The following is a 19957-nucleotide window of genomic DNA, read 5'->3' as shown; positions in this document are numbered from 1 at the left end:
GCCTACATTTTAATTCACTACTCAGCCTACATTTTATTCGTCAGCCCCATTTTAATACCCAGCCCAACTTTTAATACCCAGCCCAACTTTTTAATACCTAGCCCGCACCCATGACTCGCCCCGGCCCATCTCGTTTCTTAATGAAACGAGTAGGGTTTCCCTTACCCTTCCCTCACTCAGCGCCGCTCACCCTTCTCTCTTCTCTCCCCTTTCTCTCTTTCTCTTTCTGTCGTCTTCAGCAAAATAGCAAAGCAACAAACGCCTTTTACCTTCCCCAGGCCTTGTATGGCCATTTTGGGGAAGGCATTAATGTTTGTACCCCTCCGCGTCAGTTTTCAAACGTTGAAGTTTTGTCTTCTTCGTTCCTTCTCCGCTTGCGACCTGAAAGCTGTAACGGCTTTCGTCCCTTTGTGAAGGTAAACCTGTCTTCTTCATCAGCCTTTTCATCTTTAGGGTACAAGATTTTAATAGATTTTTGTCTCTTCTTCTGGTTTTTCTGATCGATGACAGAAGGGGTTTTTAGCGTTTTGTGTTTGAAAAGGGTTCAATCCCGCCCATTTTGTGAAACCCTAGCAAACCCTAGATTCTCCTCCCCTATAAATAATCGCCTTGGGGTTCGTTTTAAGGAGAAGTTTTTCGGATCGAAAAATTCCCCTCAAAAATTAAGAATTCTGTTTAGCCGAGAACCCCCCCCCCCCCTAAAATTGAAACAAGTCATTTTTTTTTTACTTTCCTTTTCAACCAAACAAAGCATAAGTTTAAGCTACTTAAAAATAGTTTATTTTAGCAGTGGTGGCATTGTCTGATATCGAAAAAATCTAAATCGTTTTCTTTGTTTCCGCATTTGGTTCTGCTGGGTTCGAGGAAATAATAACTCGGCGGGTTCGAAGTGTTTCGAGGTATATCGGAAGCTCGAGCCTCACTTCGCTGCACCCGAAGAAGGTCAGTGAACTATCCCCATTTTATTTATTTTAGTATTTTACGTGTTTAGTTTAATTTGGATTTGCGTGTCAGCTAACATTTGTGTTGGTGTTCATTTAGTTGAGTTTAGTCTTAATTCGTGTAGCGCCGCATCAATTAATCATATAGTTAGTTTAAGAATCACACCTGTTAGATTCGTTCATTCATCGATTTGTCCTACGGGTTGGAAGATAGCCATGTAAATCGCTGGTTCAGGACATATTATGTGTGTTAATTGCTATCTTTATTCAGTTGTGCTTATTAGTTTTCAAGCATGTTCACATATGTTACTTGGTAGGTTTTAAGCTCTGTTTAAGTTCATTTGTATGGTTCAGCTGGTAGTTTAGCATCTAATAATTTTAGAGCAGTCCCTAGCATGCCTTGGTTCCGAATTCATCCCTGTTTAGGTAGTACTGTTCTGTTAGGCTGAGATTCATGCTTTAAGGATTCATGTGATCTAGATATGTGACAGTTGTATGTATTATTGCATTAATCGCCTTATACATGGTTAACTTGGGGCAAATGTTCAGTTAAATAGATAATAAGCTTACTAAAGGTTAACATAAAGTTCCGTTCTTTGTTTGAATCTGATGTATTATAAAAGAGGCTGGTAAGAATTTGTTTTATTTTTGGACCCATATTAGCATCATGTTAGGGGGCTGCCATGTGCTTGTTAGTTTAATGTATATGAATTGAGTTTGCCTTTGCTAGCTTTGCTTCAAATTTCTTACCGTCTAAATATCATTCATCTTGCACATTACCTTTGATTTAAGGTCTAGTATGCTCATTGAGTAAACGACATTTTCCCTTTGTTTGGATCTGTGCATTAGCCGAGTGAAATCATAATCACGTCTCGTACACTGTTTAAGATTGATCTGAAGCATGTTCCTCTAATCCATGGTTGACCAATATGCTAGTACGAGTGTCTACAAACCTGTGATATGTGATATTTCTCCCCTTTAAAATGGTGGTGCTTGTTGAAGTTGGTTCTTAAGATAAAAGAATGGCCCAGGATCAGTCTTTGAACTTGTTGTCATGTCTGCTGTCAAAATGTACTCATATTTCTGTGTTAATGCCATATTCTTGTTTGTTTGAAACTTAGTAGTACCTATACTGGTTTCTAGTTGTCTTTACTGTGTATTGGTGGTGTAGTATGGCTATTTTTTGGTTCAAAACGAGACTTATATGTGCATATGAGAGTTGAGTTAAAAGGCACTGGTTTGGGTGTTCGTAAGGGTCAGTTCTTTTCATATAAAGTTTTTCACCTATTTCACTATCATCCTAGACAGTTATTTCAACTATTAAATAATGATTCAATGTTGAATATATCACGTGCTCCCCTATTATCTTAAAGTAACTAATGGCTGGATTTTGTGTTAACTTAATTCCTTAAAAGAATGATGGCTTAGATTCGAGTCTGTTGCTTTCTCCTGTGTTTAATAGATTGAGTTTGTTTTGGACCTACTTCACTGTGTTCTTTTGTGTTTCTGACGTGTTTTGGGCCTGCCCCTATTTATTTTATTTTATTCTATTTGACTGTTAGTTTGGTATCTAGGCTTAAGTTAGTCAGTAATATGAAATGGATCACGTGGACTTCAGTCGTTTCTTTATCATTGTCTTATTTGGGCTTGAACATTCTCTAATTGTTCTATTGTTGCGTTATATGCAAATTCAATTTGCGTACCGAGTTTCTTTATTTATGTCTTAGTCCTTTATTATATACTAATTCTTTTCCTTTCTTTTGCATGACTACCGCATACGAATACGAGTCCGAGACACTCGTTCTTCGCCCGCATTCGGAGTCGGGCTAAAAGCCCAACATAATCTCCTCGGGCCATCTCTGCCCAGCCCAATCCGCAGCAAAAACCAAAAAAAAAAAAATGGAAATTCTGGGCCAAGGCCCAATAGCGTGAACAGTTCTCAGCAGTCCAAAAAGTGGGCTGAGCCCACTCCCAACATCGGCCTGATTACCGCATCAGCCCATTTAAATTATTTATGCCTCTGCTTTATTTTGTGCATTCAATTTGTATTACTTGACTAACCCCCTTACTTTGCTTATTTTATTAACTTAGACGAATTCTAGTAAATTAGTGGGTTAGTTTAGTGTAACGGGTAGTTAATCAAAAAAGGAAACTGGTAGTTATTTCCGTAGGCTTCTAAATTACTTACATTGTCTATAATATTTACCTTAAAATTATTTACATCATTTATAATATTCACTATTACTAGAATCATTAATTTCCCAATAATGAGAACATGTGCTTTGAATTAGAGGAGTACCGTCCGTTTCCTTATTGCCTTAGCGATTTAACGTATTATGGATATGAAATATCTGAAATTAGGTATTGTAAGTTGAATTAATTACATATCCTCCTAATTGAGCATAGTTAACAAAAGATAAACTCATTAGTTATATTTTGTATTTTTGTTTATATTCCTAAAATGCAAAAATCAATTAATACCTCGCCACTTGAATTATCTCAAATATTTACTAAAGCGCTGCATAAATTCACTTTCTTCTACTTATATATTTTATGCAAATATTATTTTAAATAGCCTTTTTTAGTTAAAGCCTTACTAATATTTATAAGTTTCATTGTAAATGGCATTTGAAGTTTCCTTTTATGCTAGATCATTATATTTGATACAAGCCTTATTCTAAATTGCATTTTTTTAGCCTTAGCAATATCTATAAGTATTATTTTAAATAGCACTATTATACTCTTTCTTTAACAACCTTTATAAATCTTGTTTAAAATAGCCTTTTAAGTCTTCTTTTATTATATTTTCCGTAAATCTTATTTTGACCAACATTATTTTTCCTTTAAAACTTTGGCAATATTTATAAGCTATATTTTAACCTTAATTAATTAACCTAAGTTTTGTCGGTAAACCGTAGTTAACGGATCTTAGAGGATGCCTAACTCCTTCCTTTTAGGATAATTAGAACCCTTACCTAGAATTAAATTAAGCAGACCATTAACGGGGTTTAGTTAGCTTTACCTTAGTTAATAATTAGGTGTCCTAATTCACCTTAAAAACTAATTAGGTGGCGACTCCTTAAAATAAAGCAAAATAGGAATCTCCAATATGTTGTACTCTAATTTGACCCGATTAAAATGGGGTATAACAGGTTGGACGACGAAAAAGGAGCCCAACCGCCTCTTCTAAATAGTTAGAATTAGGTCTAGGACAATTATTTTTTTGACATAATTTAAATTTATATCTATCTATGTTTATTTTATTCTATATTTTGTACTCGAAAGCTCCAATCCCCTTAGGGATTTTTTTATTTTTATTTTTAAGAAACCACTAAGTAAGACTTAGTGGAGTGATATTTGTTAATAATAGTAAAATTTTAAAAACGACAAAAAGGAAATAAAGGTTCCTCAACAACACGAAGCAAACTAATGCCAGATAGGATCTGACACAACCCGAAACCCTCAATACACAGATTAGGAAAGTTCTCTACTGGACTCCGACTCCCGCCACTGCAAATACACCTCAGGTCAAGAAGATGCTTTTTCCAATATAGGTTTACTTCATTCTCGCACCACAAAGCTCTCACCGGTGCAGTACCCTTAAAGAAATATGTTCGGCTTTTTATCTTGTTTTTACAGAACTCTGAAATCAACCCAAAGTGTTGTTATTGAATTTTTCCATATTTGAACTATGAAAAAACTATTATTTTCTCTGTCCTAAATTATGTGATACTTTCCGCTTCCCGATATTCAAATTGCGTCAACTTTGACTAACATTTAAGATGTACGTATTTTTCACCAAATTGATAGGAGAGAAGCTACAACTTATAGTACTTTTCATGTGGTTTTTAAATATATAAATTTTAATCTTAAAATATTTAGTTGATTTAATCCAATTTAACTTCAAAATTTAATCAAATTAACTCTCGAAAAGCGAAAAGTATTACATAAATCGGGATGGAAGTAATATGTAGGAATTTAAAATAGAGTAAGTTTTGTTTATATGAATCCCTTCAGTTGAAGCCTACTATAGATATACCACACATTGATTTTGTTAATTTTCTTTTTACCTAAACAAACGAACAAAATCTTATTCTAAGGGTAAGAATCCATGTGGTTACAATTTGTTTCCAACATGAAATGATTTAGGTTGACACTCTTCAATAAAAAATAAAATTGTATATATATCCTTTTCAAAATCAAAGAGAGCTAGGACTATCGGCGGTCTCATTATTAGAAGTTCAGTAAATAAATTAAGTCTTCTTTGAATTCATTGAAAGGTCTGCATGAATTGGTTGTTCTGTATTCTTGATGATTAAATGAATTTTGGTGTAACTTAATAGATCTATTGCATGCTTTGTATATGTGTATAGGTTTTAGGTGGGAATTTTGCAATGTGCAAGTTAAAAAATTCTCATGCGCATCCTTTACATATTCAATTTTTTGGTTGCGGTTTTTGTGAAGCATGTCATGTCTGAATTGCCCTCGTCAATGATAGTTGCAATTCTATGTAGCGGCAAGTATATGTCACGTTGGACTTAAATCAACATGTTATGTTATAATAATATGATTATAAAATATTTGAATAATAAGTAGAATTGCAATTATTGCACTTTTTTCATACGTCAAAAAGATCATAGATATCACTTTTGTTGATTTTACTGTAGATTAACTATAAGCCTGTTAGAACCATTAAAAAGCAAGCATTTGCTACTGTGAAGAGGTAAGAAATTCAGCTTTGTATTTAATTTATATTGGTATAGGAGTTAGGAAACTAACGACAACATACCCAGTGTAGTAAGCAAAACTTATTCTTACCTTTTGAAGTTAGCAAACTACTATGCTTATTTCTTATGTGTTTGTGTTTCCTTGAATGTAAATACGCAGTAAGTTATCACATGACACCATAACTTAAACATCTAATGATATCCTTGACATTTACTTTAAGGCCAAAAAAAATACTCCCTCCGTTCAGTGGCGGATCCAGAATTTTCACTCAGGAGTTCGAAAAAAGCAACAAAAGCTAAATATAAAAAATAATGTTGTCCCTGCGTATCAAACCTAGGATGCTAGAGACAATTTTGAACACCCTAGACCACTTGAGCTAACTTTTTGCATTTGTTTAAGGTATTCAAAAGTTAATATATGTACATAAACACATAAAATCTACCCCATATATGCACTGTAATTTTTTGAACACCCTCGGCACCCTCTAAATCCGCCCCTGCCTCTGTTCACTTTTATTTGTCCACTATGAACTTTGCACACCCTTTAAGAAATAATAAACGGAAAAGGGCCAAATATGCCCCTGTACTAGCGAAAGAGGGCTAAATATACCCGTCGTTATACTTTGGGTCCAAATATACCCCTCGTTATACTTTGGATCCAAATATACCCCTACCGCTATATTTTGGCCACAAATATACCCCTCCTCCGTTAAAGTTGACCAAGATGAACATTCAATCCCACGTGACATTAATATTTTAATGAGGCAGATGCCACATGGCATCCCCGCGCCTCCATATCCCATTTCATAACCACCGGAGACTTAAGAATATCTGATATTATAGGGAGCAACTGTTTGCTCCGATTAATTTGGGCTTCAAACACTAAAATCTTCATTAATTAATACTATTGAGTAAAATCTTCTTCCTCCTAACTGTTTGCTTCGATAATCCGATTAATTTACCATGATACACATATTAATTGTACATATTTTAATGAATTTTGAAAGATGATTTGAAATGAGTAATTAATACTATGGGTAAAAAAGAAATTGTTTTCTCTTGATATGCTAAAAGTACCAAGTAAAAGTGAAAACTTATTTTTAGAATACTAGACAAGTAAAAATAAACGGAGAGAGTAATTATCTACCGGAAAGGAGCACTATTGGTCCTAATTAATTGTTTAGGTCATTTGACTTTTAAGTTTTGGAGTTTCTATTTTTAATAGTATAATACAAATATAACCTGAATGCTGTGAAGTCAGAGCTCTTAAATTTGTGTTTCTTTATACCTTTGAAATTTTTAAAATTATAATCATCTCCACTTTGCACAGGTACCTGATAAACCTCTTCTTGAGTAAATTTTCCATTTCTTAAAAGCAGTTCTTGTCCTTATTTTTGCTCTCTCCACTGGTTTGCTGTTTTAGATTTTCGAACATGATACAATATGAAATTTAAGAGATAATAGTTCCATGACGAAAATGATTTGCAGATATGGTGCATGTTCCTGAATCATTTACGCAAACAAACCTGGGTCCTAGCAATACTAGAACTTCAATACCGATCTGGATAACTATTCACTGATGCATTTTTTGGACTCGTTAGAAAAGAATCAAAAATGCTTTGAAGGAAAAGTAACACCTATCATTTTTGTAAAGTCTAGATGTATCAACTGTTGAACTTCCAGTGTAGGAACGACGCACAGATAAAAAGAAAAAAAGGGGTAATGTTGCCATATCTAGATAAAGAGGCCATGATCCAAAATTAATATTCTCTAACCTTTTTTCCTATAGGACAAATCAATCTAAAGATAATCATTGAACAGCCAAACATCACAGGTATCAGATCGAAGATGAAATGATTAGTTCCTAGAAGTAGAACCGTCTGCTCTGTTATCTGTAATTTGTATACACTCCATTGCTCGTAAAGGTGGAGGCTCATTAAACTTCAGTACGTAGGCAGTGAAATGAACAGACTGCAATGGCATTATTACCTCGGCATCTAAATATGCATTGCAGGAGAAACACCAAACTGATAGATCACTGCTCCAGCAAAAGAAAAGAAATCCAGTAAAAATGTATATTAACAAAGACAAATAAAATGACGAAACATATTGACGTATTGTCTCATAATAGTTACCTAAAGCTGAGCGCTAAAGAGTGATCCATCAGCTTGTAATGCTCGAGCATGTGCTTATTAACAAATCGACTGCAAAGAACCTCCTTGCAGCCCAAACATAGCCAGTTCTCTGCTGGATGTTGGCACCTTCAAAAAAGGTTTTGCACAATGCCATTAAATTCCTTTGCTTCCAACCAGAATTTCCATATCAATTTAACAAACTCTCACTGGTATAGTAGGTTTAATAATGAAGTCTAGCAAATTAAATTAAAACCAGTCTTTTCCTAATTTGGAATAACTACAAGTGTCTATACATATGGGTGGAAGTGTATCAGTAAATATCACTAAATGCCTATGTGCCATCTGAAATCCAAAGCAATGAATGGGCTATTAATTCCAACATATAGACTTAGAAACTACAGAATTGAGAGGGAACTGACCAGTGATTTCCTTAAGGATATACAGTAATGAGTATGAAATAACACACAAAATGGGAAAAATACAATTTAGAACCAAAAAGATATTACTGTATAAACTTTAGAGGAATACAAATTTATCTTTCCTTCTTAAAACATAAAAACAGAAAAAAAAAAAAAAAAAAAAAAAAAGGTCCTCTAAATATGTTTATTCAACATTGAAAACCGTCCATGCTTCTTCTCATTCCATATCTTTGAACTTCTCAAATTGGGACTTGCTAACATTTCTGACATTCTATATTCCTTATATTTGGTGTAAATTAACAATATGACAAAAAGAGACCTGGTGTAAGGTCCTAGAAGAAAAGGAAGAGTTCCTAGTGCCTCTTTACCATCACTGTTGAACATGATTCTTAAATTTTTTTTGACTTCTTTTTTTTTTTTTTAATGACAAGGGAACCTGCAGCCGCTACCCTTCGGGCGGGCACAGGGTAAACCTCACTCCTGTGCAATAGCCTACAAACCACACAGGAGAACATGATTGTTAAATTTGTGATACTTTAATCTAGAAACAAGTTTTGAATAGCTAAACATGGAGCATCTAATAGAAATGAAATTGCTTATTATATTACTTATGGCATAGAACAATTAAACATAAAATTAACCTCATTACAAACTCAAAAAAGAAGGAAATAAAATGAAACAAAGACAAATGTACACTTGACAACCAAGTGTGACGGGAAATACCATAATACCACACGATATAATATGATATGTACGGGTCTCTATGAGTTTGGAAAGGAGAAGAAAGTATAGGGTTGTAGTAAGATGAACCTGTTGCAAGGAGTATCAGGAGTTGGAATGTGGGTGAGATCAGAGGACAAAGAAGCGAGGTGATCACAGTTACTTTTCGGCTCAACCCAACCCGATTCAGACCCGTATAGCATCAGTATCTCATCTTCTTCATCAACAGGAAGTGAAGACGATGAGGAACCTCCAGTTGCCATGGACCTGGATTGATGAATTACGATTGTGTTACCACATGTAACAAATTTAACTAAGGGCTCTTACAACAAAGAAGACTTTGAAATGCTATATCGATGAGGGAATTCGATGAAATCTGAACATGGAACCGATGAATTGGAAAAGAACACACAGAAAATATCAATGAATTGTTTGAATCTTTTCAGAGAAAAGAAGAATATCCCATTTAAGAGTTGAATGACATGAGTAGATAAGAGAGAAATAAAAAAGAAGAGGGGCATAGATAAGCATTGAAACACAGCACCAGACGACAGCAAAGTTAAGCACTCTAAAACAACTAAAGTGAAACAAGCAAGAAAACATATGACACCAAAAGATATACTTAAGAAAGAAATTATATGATATCGATTCTGCTAAAATAGAAAGAGTAAATGCACCAAAAAAGTTGAACAAACATAAGACTAAACTGAGTTTAACTAGTGCATATCAAGCTAAAGATGCCAACTTGAGCATTATTCAATAGAAAGGTCAGTTTCTCAGAATCCAGTAATCCCGACTAGAATTCCTTCTAATCAACTATTTATGAATTTCACTAGTGTTTTACTTTAGCCACAGTACTATCACCATACTAATGCCTTCCTCTTGAAGCACCACGGTACCCCGCAAAGGATCTCTCCCACAAAGATTGAACATTTACTCTGATTCTTTCTGCTTCAATTTTAAATCAATTGCTTACGCCTCAATACCAAATTAGTAGTGTTGAGTTATATTCTAGTCCCATATGAGTGGCTTCCAAAGGAGTTTATAAATGTCATTGGACACAACAATCATTGCTTTAAGGTTTTTGGTTAGAAGATAATCTTTTATCACAAGCTTGGATCAGCTATAATCTTCTGTATCCATTCAGAATTCAAGTCCCACATCACTATAATACTAAGAGTCAGTTTGGATGGGTTTATAGCTTTTGACTTATAAGTCAAAAACCATAAGTTTAAGAATTCTAGCTTATGACTTTGGGCTTTTTTTTGTTATTTTAGCTTAAAAACAAGTGCTTGAAAACATTTTTTTATTTTACCAAACACTACAAAAAAGTGCGTAAAAACTATTTTGGCCTAAAAGCACCTCAAATAAGCCAATCCAAACAGGCTCTAAGTATCTCCTTCATCCCAAAATAAGGGTCATCTTAGCAAAACTCACGCCTATTAATAAATCAATAAATATAATGTGGAGTTTACTAAACTACCCGTATTTATTAGATTTCTTTTTTTAGATTTAAGCAATATTAAAGAGTACGAAGGGTATAGTTGGAAATATTTGTCAATTTTTATCTCGAATTACTAAGGTGGCACTTAAATTTGGATAATTTTTTTTTTTAACTAAGCTGACACTTATTTTGAGCTTCTTAACTACCAAGACTAAATTAGGGGTTTTAAGCTCCCACGGTAATCATTAAAAAGAATTTCAAAGAGAAACCAAAAACTATTTTGAGTTCAACATACAAAATCATTTGAAAAGCGATTAGGGATTTCGATTACACACTGCAAAGATGAGAGATACCTGAGACGACAACAATTCCGACGACTCGTGGTATCGATCAATATTAATTGGTGGGCTGAAGAGCAGAAATAACCACTTTTAAGGTGAGTGACAATATTGGGTCATTGGTATTTATGTCTCTATTTTGTGCCAGTCTTTAATTTTTTTTCCCTCGTAACAAATAACTTTTTTGCGAAGTATTTTCGCATCATAATATTCTACTACTCTTTCTGTCCCAATTTATGTGATATAATTCGAATTTCGAGAGTCAAACTTCTTTATTTTGACCGTGAATTCGGATATAATCTTTAATTTTTTTGAAAAATAATTTACATACTTTAAAAACTACATAAAAAGTACTATAAGTTACAATAATTAACAATTTAAATTTTTAAAGGGCATATGAATAAATTCCGGTCAAAAAATTTCTTGTTTGATTCTCGAATGAATTTATGTCCCGCATTACTAATGAATTTATGCTCGCTATACATAAATCAATTGCTAAAGGGAAACAATCAAAGACCAACCCTTCAAATGGAGAGTCGTTGCAATTTCTTTGAAAATATTAGGTTGTCAAAATACGATTCGCCTAACCCATCCAAATTTGTGCGGCTTAATGATTCGCCTATTTATTAGTGGGGGCTTTGTATAAAAATGAATTCATATTTACAATAACTAGCAACACTATTCAACTTTCAAAATATAGCAACAAAATCTTTACAATAGACATACAACCACCAACGAATCCCACAAAGCTAGGGATTTAGAGATGTTATCTTTCTTCTTATCTTCTCTTTCACACAAATCCTAATCGTCTCCCCATCCCACCCCCTTTCATTGTCCCTGCAGCCATCGTTAATCCGCTGAAAAATTATCAGAGCTTCGCCAAAATTCAGCTAACTTTTTTTGTTGCTTTTTTCTTCCATGGATTACCGGAGCTTCTCCAAGAAATCAAATGACTTTTCCCTTTGCTTTTTTCTTCTCCGGATATTTCTTCTTCGCTAGAGTTCTCTCATATGACTGTCACAACTTCTTCTCTCCAAGTGTATGTCGTATGTGTATACGGTAAAAATCGGATCAATTTGTGACCGATAAAATCGGAGCAAAAGACAGGATCAAATGGGCACGTATACGTTCGGTCTTGCCCCACACCGGGGTGTTGTACCGGACACAGCGAATCCGAGCTAAAATAAGCGTATCCGTTAGTCCGGATAATATGAGCCCGAATGTGCGTGTCCGTTGGTCCGGACAATCAGTTGTGAGGCTGCCACGCCTCATAAAACCGTTCCGTCATTTGCGTTGACAACTGTACGAGTGTCAGACCGTACGGCTGGGCCTTATCCATTTTAGGATTTTGAGAAAGGCTTTTTAACATTGTACTAGAGGGCCCATTACCTATAAATAGAGGGCCACACTTCTCTTTATGGGGTTAACTTTTTTCTCATATTACAACATTGTAACCATCTGAAATATTATAGCTCCCTTCAAGCATTTTGGTTCGAATTTGTGGTGTTCATCCAAAACTGAGCTAATCTTACATATTGTTTGGCACTTTCAATCTATCTCATTATCATTATTTAGCACACATTTAGCACATATCATCCGCTTATATATATATATATATATATATATATATATATATATATATATATATATATGTAATCGTATACATATTCATTTAGATCTCATATTTACCAAAAGATTAAGTTCATACACATATTCTATTCACAACTTACAAATTTAATTGTACTCGTAATTCGGGGTAAACAGTTTGGCGCCCACTGTGGGGCTTAGGATAATAATGGTGGTTTAATCTTTGCTGCTTCTTCTTTCACCTGCTGATTGAAGAATTTGTGGATTTGCACAAAAAAACGTATGAAATGGCAAGCAGCGGTCACTCCGTTCATGTGAACAACAATGAGATAGTAGCTGAAAACGAGAACAACAGTGGGTTACGAAACCTACCTGCGGATCCAGCCGATCTAAATGCTGTCAACTCGAGAGAAGGCCTCAACCGACAAAACACCGTCAATCAGGAGAATGCCACCTTTCCGGCCACCGATCTTTTGAATACTCATAACTCAATTACTTTGTCTCGAGCTCAAGGCCGGAAAACACCAGATATGCCTGATGAGATTAACTTACATTTAATATTTGAAATGTTGCAGGAACAAGGGACCGCCATAGCCGAACAGGGGATTGCCATAGCTCAGCTTCAGAGCCAAGACGACAAGGTAGCTCCGGCAAGGCCAAAAGGGGTTACCGAACCAAGACGGGAGGAAGCACGGATAGTCTAGAGCAACTGATCCAGAGCCGGTTCGTCTACCGAGGTTTTGAAGACACTTGAGACCTTGGCAAAACGGGTTGATTCAACGGAGAAGAGAGTGGAAACATATAACTCTCGGGTGGATCAAATCCCGGGAGCACCACCGATTTTGAAAGGGCCGGATTCAAAGAGATACATTCAAAGGCCTTTCCCTCCGAGTGCAACTCTGAAGCTGATCCCGAAGAGATTTAAGATGCCGGATATTCCGAAATACGATGGTACGACGGACCCGCAGGAGCATGTAACTTCGTACACTTGTGCCATAAAAGGCAATGATGTCAAAGAAGATGAAATTGAGTCGGTGTTGTTGAAAAAGTTCGGAGAAACACTCTCGAAAGGGGCGTTGACTTGGTATGACCACCTGCCCGAGCATTCTATCACTTCTTTCGAAATGCTCGCTGATGCGTTTATCAAAGCTCATGCCGGAGCCAAAAAGGTACAGGCCTAATAGGTGGATATCTTTAGAATCGCCCAAAAAGATGATGAACTACTACGTGAGTTTGTAAACCGCTTCCAAAGGGAACGGACGAAACTGCCTCCGGTTCCGGAAGAATGGGCAGCGCAAGCTTTCACCAAGGGACTCAATCCCCGAAGCTCGACTGCCTCATTCAAATTGAAGGAGGACTTGTTGGAGTATGAGACTGTGACCTGGGAAGATGTCCATAACAGGTACGAATATAAGATTCGGGTAGAGGACGATTAGCTTGAACTCACCCCGAACCCAATAAATATGAGCAAGAATTCTGAGAGATCGAGAAAAAATTATGATCCGGAAGCTAGACCATCGAGGGAAAAGTACCGACCATATTCTCAATCAGAGAAGCCTAGCTTCAGGTCAGATAAATCGAAAAGCGGCCTCAATCACTTCTCTAGTAGGGGCGATAAACGAGTTGACCGTTCGTCAAACAATCGAGGCTTGTCATTTAAAAGTGACACCGGCAGTTCAGCTAGTAATAAACACATACCGAGGTTATCGAAATACAACTTCAACATCAATACCTCGGACCTGGTTTCGGCTATCGGGCGTATCACGGAAGCTAGGTGGCCAAGTCCATTAAGATCTGACCCGGGTCAACGGGACCCGAACTTGATGTGTGAGTATCACGAGACTCATTGGCACAGAACTGAAGATTGTCGTCAATTAAGGGAGAAGGTGGCTCGTTTATTGAAAAATGGCCACCTTCGAGAATTTCTAAGCGAACGAGCCAAAAGCCATTACAAAGAAAGGGAGAATCACAAACGAGCCAAGCCCATGGAACCTCAACATGTGATCAATATGATAATAGAGGGAATGGATGCTCCACGAGTACCGGTGATGAAAAGAACAAAGGTCTCAATTGTACGAGAAAAGCGGACCCGGGACTACGTACCTGATGGCTCCATCTCTTTCAGTAACGAGGATGTGAAAGGCATCATTCAATCGCACAATGATGCATTGGTAATTTCTATCCTTATTTTTAAATCACAGGTTAAACGTATTTTGATTGACCTAGGTAGTTCAGCCAACATTATCCGATGGAGAGTGGTGGAACAACTGAAGTTACTAGACCAGATTATCCCAGTAGCTCGGATACTCAGCGGGTTCAATATGGCAAGTGAGACTACGAAGGTTGAAATTTCTTTGCCGATCAACATTGATGGGACCATACAGCAGACAGTGTTCTACGTCATCGAGGGAGATATGAAGTATAATGCTTTGCTCGGTAGACCATGGATTCAAAGCATGAGAGCAGCACCATCGACCCTACATCAGTTGCTGAAGTTCCCAACCCCGGAAGGGATAAAAACTATCCGAGGCGAACAGCCCGCAGGAAATGTTCGCGGTTGAGGAAGCACCCCGCTTTTCAAAGAAACCAGGTCAAAAAGATGATGAATCAATCAAAGGCAAGGACACCAAATAGCAATTAAAGAATACGGGTTCAAAAGCGGAGCAGAAGGAAACGGACCCGGCTGAGGAAGAAGACGATTTTCGGGTGTCTAGATCATTTGTATTACCAGATGATTCGGACACAACCAAATCTACCGTGGAGGAGTTGGAGCAAATCATTTTGTTCGTGCATCTACCGGACAGAAAGTTATACCTGGGCATGGGGTTAACCTCGGAGCTCAGGAACAAGTTAATTAAATTTCTTCAAGCTAATATCGATTGTTTTGCGTGGTCCCATATAGACATGACAGGTGTGCCACCGGAAGTGACAACTCATAAGATCAGCCTCGATAGGAAGTTCACCCCGGTGAAGCAGAAAAGGAGACCAATGGCCGAGTCAAAACATGTTTTCGTAAAGGATGAGGTAACAAAGCTTTTAAAAATAGGCTCTATCCGGGAGGTAATATACCCAGACTGGCTAGCTAACGTAGTCGTGGTGCCAAAGAAAGGTAATAAATTTAGAATGTGTTGATTATAAAGATCTAAACAAAGCATGCCCAAAGGATTCATTCGCCATGCCCCACATCGATCGAATGATTGATGCGACAGCCGGGCATGAGATGTTGAGTTTCCTCGATTACTACTCCGGGTACAACCAGATCCGGATGATACCAGAGGATCAAGAGAAAACTTCTTTTATTACCCGGTATGGGACTTATTGTTACAATGTCATGCCATTTAGGTTAAAAAAAGTCGGGGCAACTTATCAACGCCTAGTTAACGGAATGTTTGAAGAACAGATAAGGAAAACAATGGAAGTTTATATTAATAACATGCTAATCAAGTCCCTGGAAACAAAGGACCATTTAAAATATTTACAGGATACCTTTGATGTACTTCACAAATACAACATGAAGCTGAATCTGGAGAAGTGTGCCTTCGGTGTCCGATCGGGCAAATATTTGGGTTTCATGGTATCAAACCGAGGGATTGATATTAATCCGGAAAAAATCAAAGCCATTGAGGATATTGAAGTAGTAAACAATGTCAAGGCAGTACAAAGACTAACTGGAAGGATAGCAGCTTTGAGCCGGTTCATCTCGAGGTCATCAGATAAGAGTCACTGTTTCTTTTCCTTGCTAAGAAAGAAGAATGACTTCGTTTGGACACCGAAATTCCCAAAGGCCTTGCAAGATTTGAAACGGTACCTGTCCAGCCTGCCCTTACTACACACGCCGAAGGCAGATGGACATCTATTTCTATACCTAGCAGTATCCGCGGTGACGGTAAGCGGCGTTCTGGTCCGAGAGAAAGCAGGTACGCTATTCCCAATCTATTATGTCAGTAGGACCTTAGGAGATGCGGAGACCCGTTATCCGCACCTCCAAAAGTTAGGCTTTGGCATTGGTAAGTGCTTCGAGAAAGCTAAAACTTTACTTTCAATGCCATCCCATATGTGTAGTAACTACTTACCCGCTAAAAAATGTCATGCATAAGACGGAGTTATCGGGTAGATTGACCCAATGGGCCGTAGAGATTAGCGGATATGATATCGAGTATAAGCCTAGAACAGCTATCAAATCTCAAATCTTAGCCGATTTTGTAGTAGACTTTACCCCTGCCATGATTCCCGAGGTAGAGAAAGAGCTTTTGATAACCTCGGAAAAGCTTCGGGTATCTGGTCTTTACATACAGACGGGGCATCGAACCTAAAAGGTTCCGGGTTAGGCATTGTTCTTAAGGCCCCTGCCGGTGATGTCATTAGACAATCAATCAGAACTATAAAATTGACTAACAATAAAGCCGAGTATGAGGCTATGATTGTAGATTTAGAATTGGCTTGAAGTTTGGGGGTCGAAGTGATCGAAGCAAAATGCGTTTCTCTCCTGGTCGTGAAATAAGTCAATGGCGTCTTCGAGGTCAAAGATGAGCGAATGTAAAGATACTTGGAAAAAACTCAAGTGATATTACATCGTTTTAAAGAATGGACTATGCAAGACGTGTCGAGGGAGCAGAACAACGAGGCGGATGCATTGGCCAACTTGGGCTCCTCGGTTGAAGCGAGAGAGTTTAATTCCGGCATGGTCGTCCAATTGATGAACTCGGCAGCAGAAAATGGTCATACCGAGATAAATACAATGGGTCTGACATGAGATTGGCACAACAAATACATCGACTATTTACGCGATGGAAAACTCCCAAATGACCCAAAAGAATCAAGGTCTCTGCGAACTAAAGCGACCCGATTCTGTTTGGTGGATGATAAGTTATATCGCCGGTCTTTTTTCGGTCCCCTAGTTAAATGCTTAGGACCCGGAGAAACGGACTACATGATGAGAGAAGTCCACGAAGGAACCTGCGGTAACCACTCCGGTGTCGAAGCCTTGGTTCGGAAGATCATCAGAGCCGGGTATTATTGGAATTGGATGGAGGAGGACGCAAAAGGCTTTGTCTGTAAATGTGATGGGTGCCAAAAGCATGCGCCAATGATACACCAGCCGGGGGAGTTACTGCACCCGGTCTTGTCCCATTGGCCATTTATGAAGTAGGGAATGGATATCGTCGGTCCTCTGCCATAGGCCCTAGGTAAAGCTCATTTTATCTAATTTATGACTGATTACTTTTCGAAATAGGTTGAAGCGCAGGTTTTTGAAAAAGTTAGAGAGAAGGAGGTTATTAACTTCATATGGGATCATATCATTTGTCGGTTAGGCATCCCGGCCGAGATAACTTGTGATAACGGTCCTCAGTTCATTGGCAATAAAGTAAATAACTTTCTCGAAGGGTTGAAGATCAAAAAGATTATGTCAACTCCGTATCACCCGAGTGCAAACGGACAGGCGGAATCCACGAACAAAACCATAATTCAAATTTTAAGGAAACGGCTAGAGACGTCAAAGCACGAATGGAAGGAAGTGCTACCAAAAGTATTATGGGCCTACAGAACGACTTCAAAGTCAAGCACGGGAGAAACGCCATTTTCATTAGTCTACGGGGCCGAAGCTCTAATCCCGGTAGAAGTTGGTGAACCGATTCTACGGTTTCGGTACGCCATCAACGGGTTAAATGAAGAGGCTATGGCCGTCAAACTTGACTTAACGGACGAACTATGTGAAAATGCGATGGTCCGTTTAGCAGCTCAAAAGCAGCGAATGGAGAGGTACTACAACCGAAGGACAAACCTTCGACATTTCCTAGTGGGGGACTTAGTACTCCGAAAAATTACCCTCTACACTAAGAACCCCGATGATGGAAAATTGGGCTCGAACTGGGAAGGGTCGTATAAGGTAACCGGAATAACGGGCAAGGGGTCGTATCAGTTAGAAACCATAGTCGGCCAACGGCTACACAACAACTGGAACGTGGCTCAATTAAAGAAATATTATTGCTGAGAAGTCATGTCGAGATAGAATTCGAAGGTATTAGAACTAGGTCTGAAAACACGTGTTGCACTCTTTTTCTTAGTCCGATTTTATCCCGAAGTGGATTTTTCGACAAGGTTTTTAACGAGACAACAAGTATAATGTTTTACCCTTTGAGACGAGACTAAGTGCCTATAAGCCCGAGTCCAATTAATCACAGGGTATTGGATAGTGTCTCCTCGCTTATACTTCACAGACAAACACTAGGGGACTACTATACCCACAAAAAGACCGAAGAAAAGCTCATCGAAGCAATTTGTGTTTCTTGTTTTGTGTAAGCCCGAACCTTCTGTCCTAGATTTCAATGTAAGGGCCAAACGATCAAACGAATCGTGCCTGAACAGTATTTGCTACGACAAGAACAGAAGGGATCGGATAAAATCTTTAAATCGTGTACAAACACTTGCGATATGAAATAGTATTGTTGAAAAGTATGTCTTGGATATGTTTGTTGACACCCAATTTTGTCCCGCCTCTCCTCCGAAATACCTGTTTACGCTTCTAATATTTTTGGCAAATTAAAAAATATATTTATATTTTACTATAATTATTAGCTCCTTATTAATACCGGCATTGCATTATCCTGTCATTATCTTTTATTACTGTTTATACTACCATTATTATTATTATTATTATTATTATTATTATTACCAGCTTTATTATAATTCACATTTATGTTTTATTTTATTTTTATCATTTCATCATTTTTACCACCATACGCGCACGCATCACATTTGTTTTCGCACCGTTAAATAATATCTTTCATTTACTGTTGAACTTTAAAAAATATTTTGCACGACTATTACAATGTCATATAATTTTATCATCCGAGCACTTATAATTACATATTTTATATTAAGTAATATTTAGTCCGTGTTAATTCAGTCCATAATTAAATCCTAAAACTATTTGGGCTAAAGCCTAATTCGTGAAACCAGTCCACACTTTAATTCACTACTCAGCCTACATTTTAATGCCCAGCCCATACTCTAAACTCACCAGCCCACATCTTCAAACCACCAGCCCAATACCCGTCACCTAAACACTACCCGACCCGACCAGCCCACTTCACGTTTTATCCCCTCAACCCAACTTAACCCTAACATATCCCTCATTTCTCCTTCAACGCCGCACACCCCATCCCCACGCTCCCTTCTCTCTTTCTCCTTCATCGTCTTCATCACGCCTCTGCCACTTCCACCTTTCTCTGTCCCCGACGCTCCTCTCCCCCCCCCCCCCCCCCCCACTTCTTTCTATCCCCCCACGCTCCTCTCTCTCTTCCACTTCCCTTTGTCCCCGCCCTTCTCAAACGAAAACCCTAATCCGCCCTATAAATAATCGTTTTCTCTTAATTCATAGGAGAGGCCTGGAAATCGAAGAATCCCCCTACAAAAACGAGTTCTTGAACCCTAAAAATCCACTCAAAAGAGAAGTTTTCAGCCGCATAAAACCCTCCCTGAAAAACAGTTCTTCAGCTGAATACCTCTGAAAATACAAAGTCTTTAATCGTTCAAATTCCCTTTTAAAATATTAGTTTCAGTTTTCTTGATATTATCTCAAAAATACTAAATCCATTCTGTTTTTGCTCGTTCGAATCTGAGTGCCAAGAACTCGGAGTTTTTGA

General features: G+C 37.7%; 2 protein-coding genes across 3 annotated transcripts; one reads left to right on the top strand and one right to left on the bottom strand.

Annotated features, from left to right (window-relative positions):
- Nucleotides 1-7286: 7286 nt before the first annotated feature.
- On the bottom strand, nt 7287-10896 carry LOC132606483 (uncharacterized). 2 transcript variants are annotated; one of them, XM_060320009.1, is made up of 4 exons: nt 10740-10896; nt 9033-9209; nt 7804-7929; nt 7287-7706 (listed from the first exon to the last, which is right to left on the bottom strand). In XM_060320009.1, the coding sequence occupies exons 2-4, from the start codon at nt 9203-9205 to the stop codon at nt 7526-7528; spliced, it is 480 nt and encodes a 159-aa protein (XP_060175992.1). In that variant the 5' UTR covers nt 9206-9209; nt 10740-10896; the 3' UTR covers nt 7287-7525. The 2 variants fall into 2 exon arrangements, with proteins under 2 accessions (XP_060175992.1, XP_060175989.1); XM_060320006.1 differs by lacking the exon at nt 10740-10896 and adding an exon at nt 10682-10704.
- A 1702-nt stretch (nt 10897-12598) lies between these two features.
- LOC132608053 (uncharacterized) lies at nt 12599-14872 on the top strand. Its single transcript, XM_060322130.1, has 2 exons — nt 12599-12952; nt 14513-14872. The coding sequence occupies exons 1-2, from the start codon at nt 12599-12601 to the stop codon at nt 14870-14872; spliced, it is 714 nt and encodes a 237-aa protein (XP_060178113.1).
- The last annotated feature ends 5085 nt before the right edge of the window (nt 14873-19957 follow it).

Source organism: Lycium barbarum, chromosome 8, assembly GCF_019175385.1.
Source record: "Lycium barbarum isolate Lr01 chromosome 8, ASM1917538v2, whole genome shotgun sequence".
NCBI lineage: Eukaryota > Viridiplantae > Streptophyta > Magnoliopsida > Solanales > Solanaceae > Lycium > Lycium barbarum.
The sequence above is the reverse complement of the archived record's forward strand: the minus strand, read 5'-3'. Positions and strand labels throughout refer to the sequence as shown.

Coding starts and splice junctions, on each gene's coding strand:
- LOC132606483 (XM_060320006.1), bottom strand. Junction 7,930..9,032: donor CCTGATACTCCTTGCAACAG/GTTCATCTTACT, acceptor CCTTTTTTGAAG/GTGCCAACATCCAGCAGAGA. Junction 7,707..7,803: donor TCTTTAGCGCTCAGCTTTAG/GTAACTATTATG, acceptor TTGCTGGAGCAG/TGATCTATCAGTTTGGTGTT.
- LOC132608053 (XM_060322130.1), top strand. CDS start 12,599: ATGGCAAGCAGCGGTCACTCCGTTCATGTGAACAACAATGAGATAGTA. Junction 12,953..14,512: donor TTCAGAGCCAAGACGACAAG/GTAGCTCCGGCA, acceptor TTTAAATCACAG/GTTAAACGTATTTTGATTGA.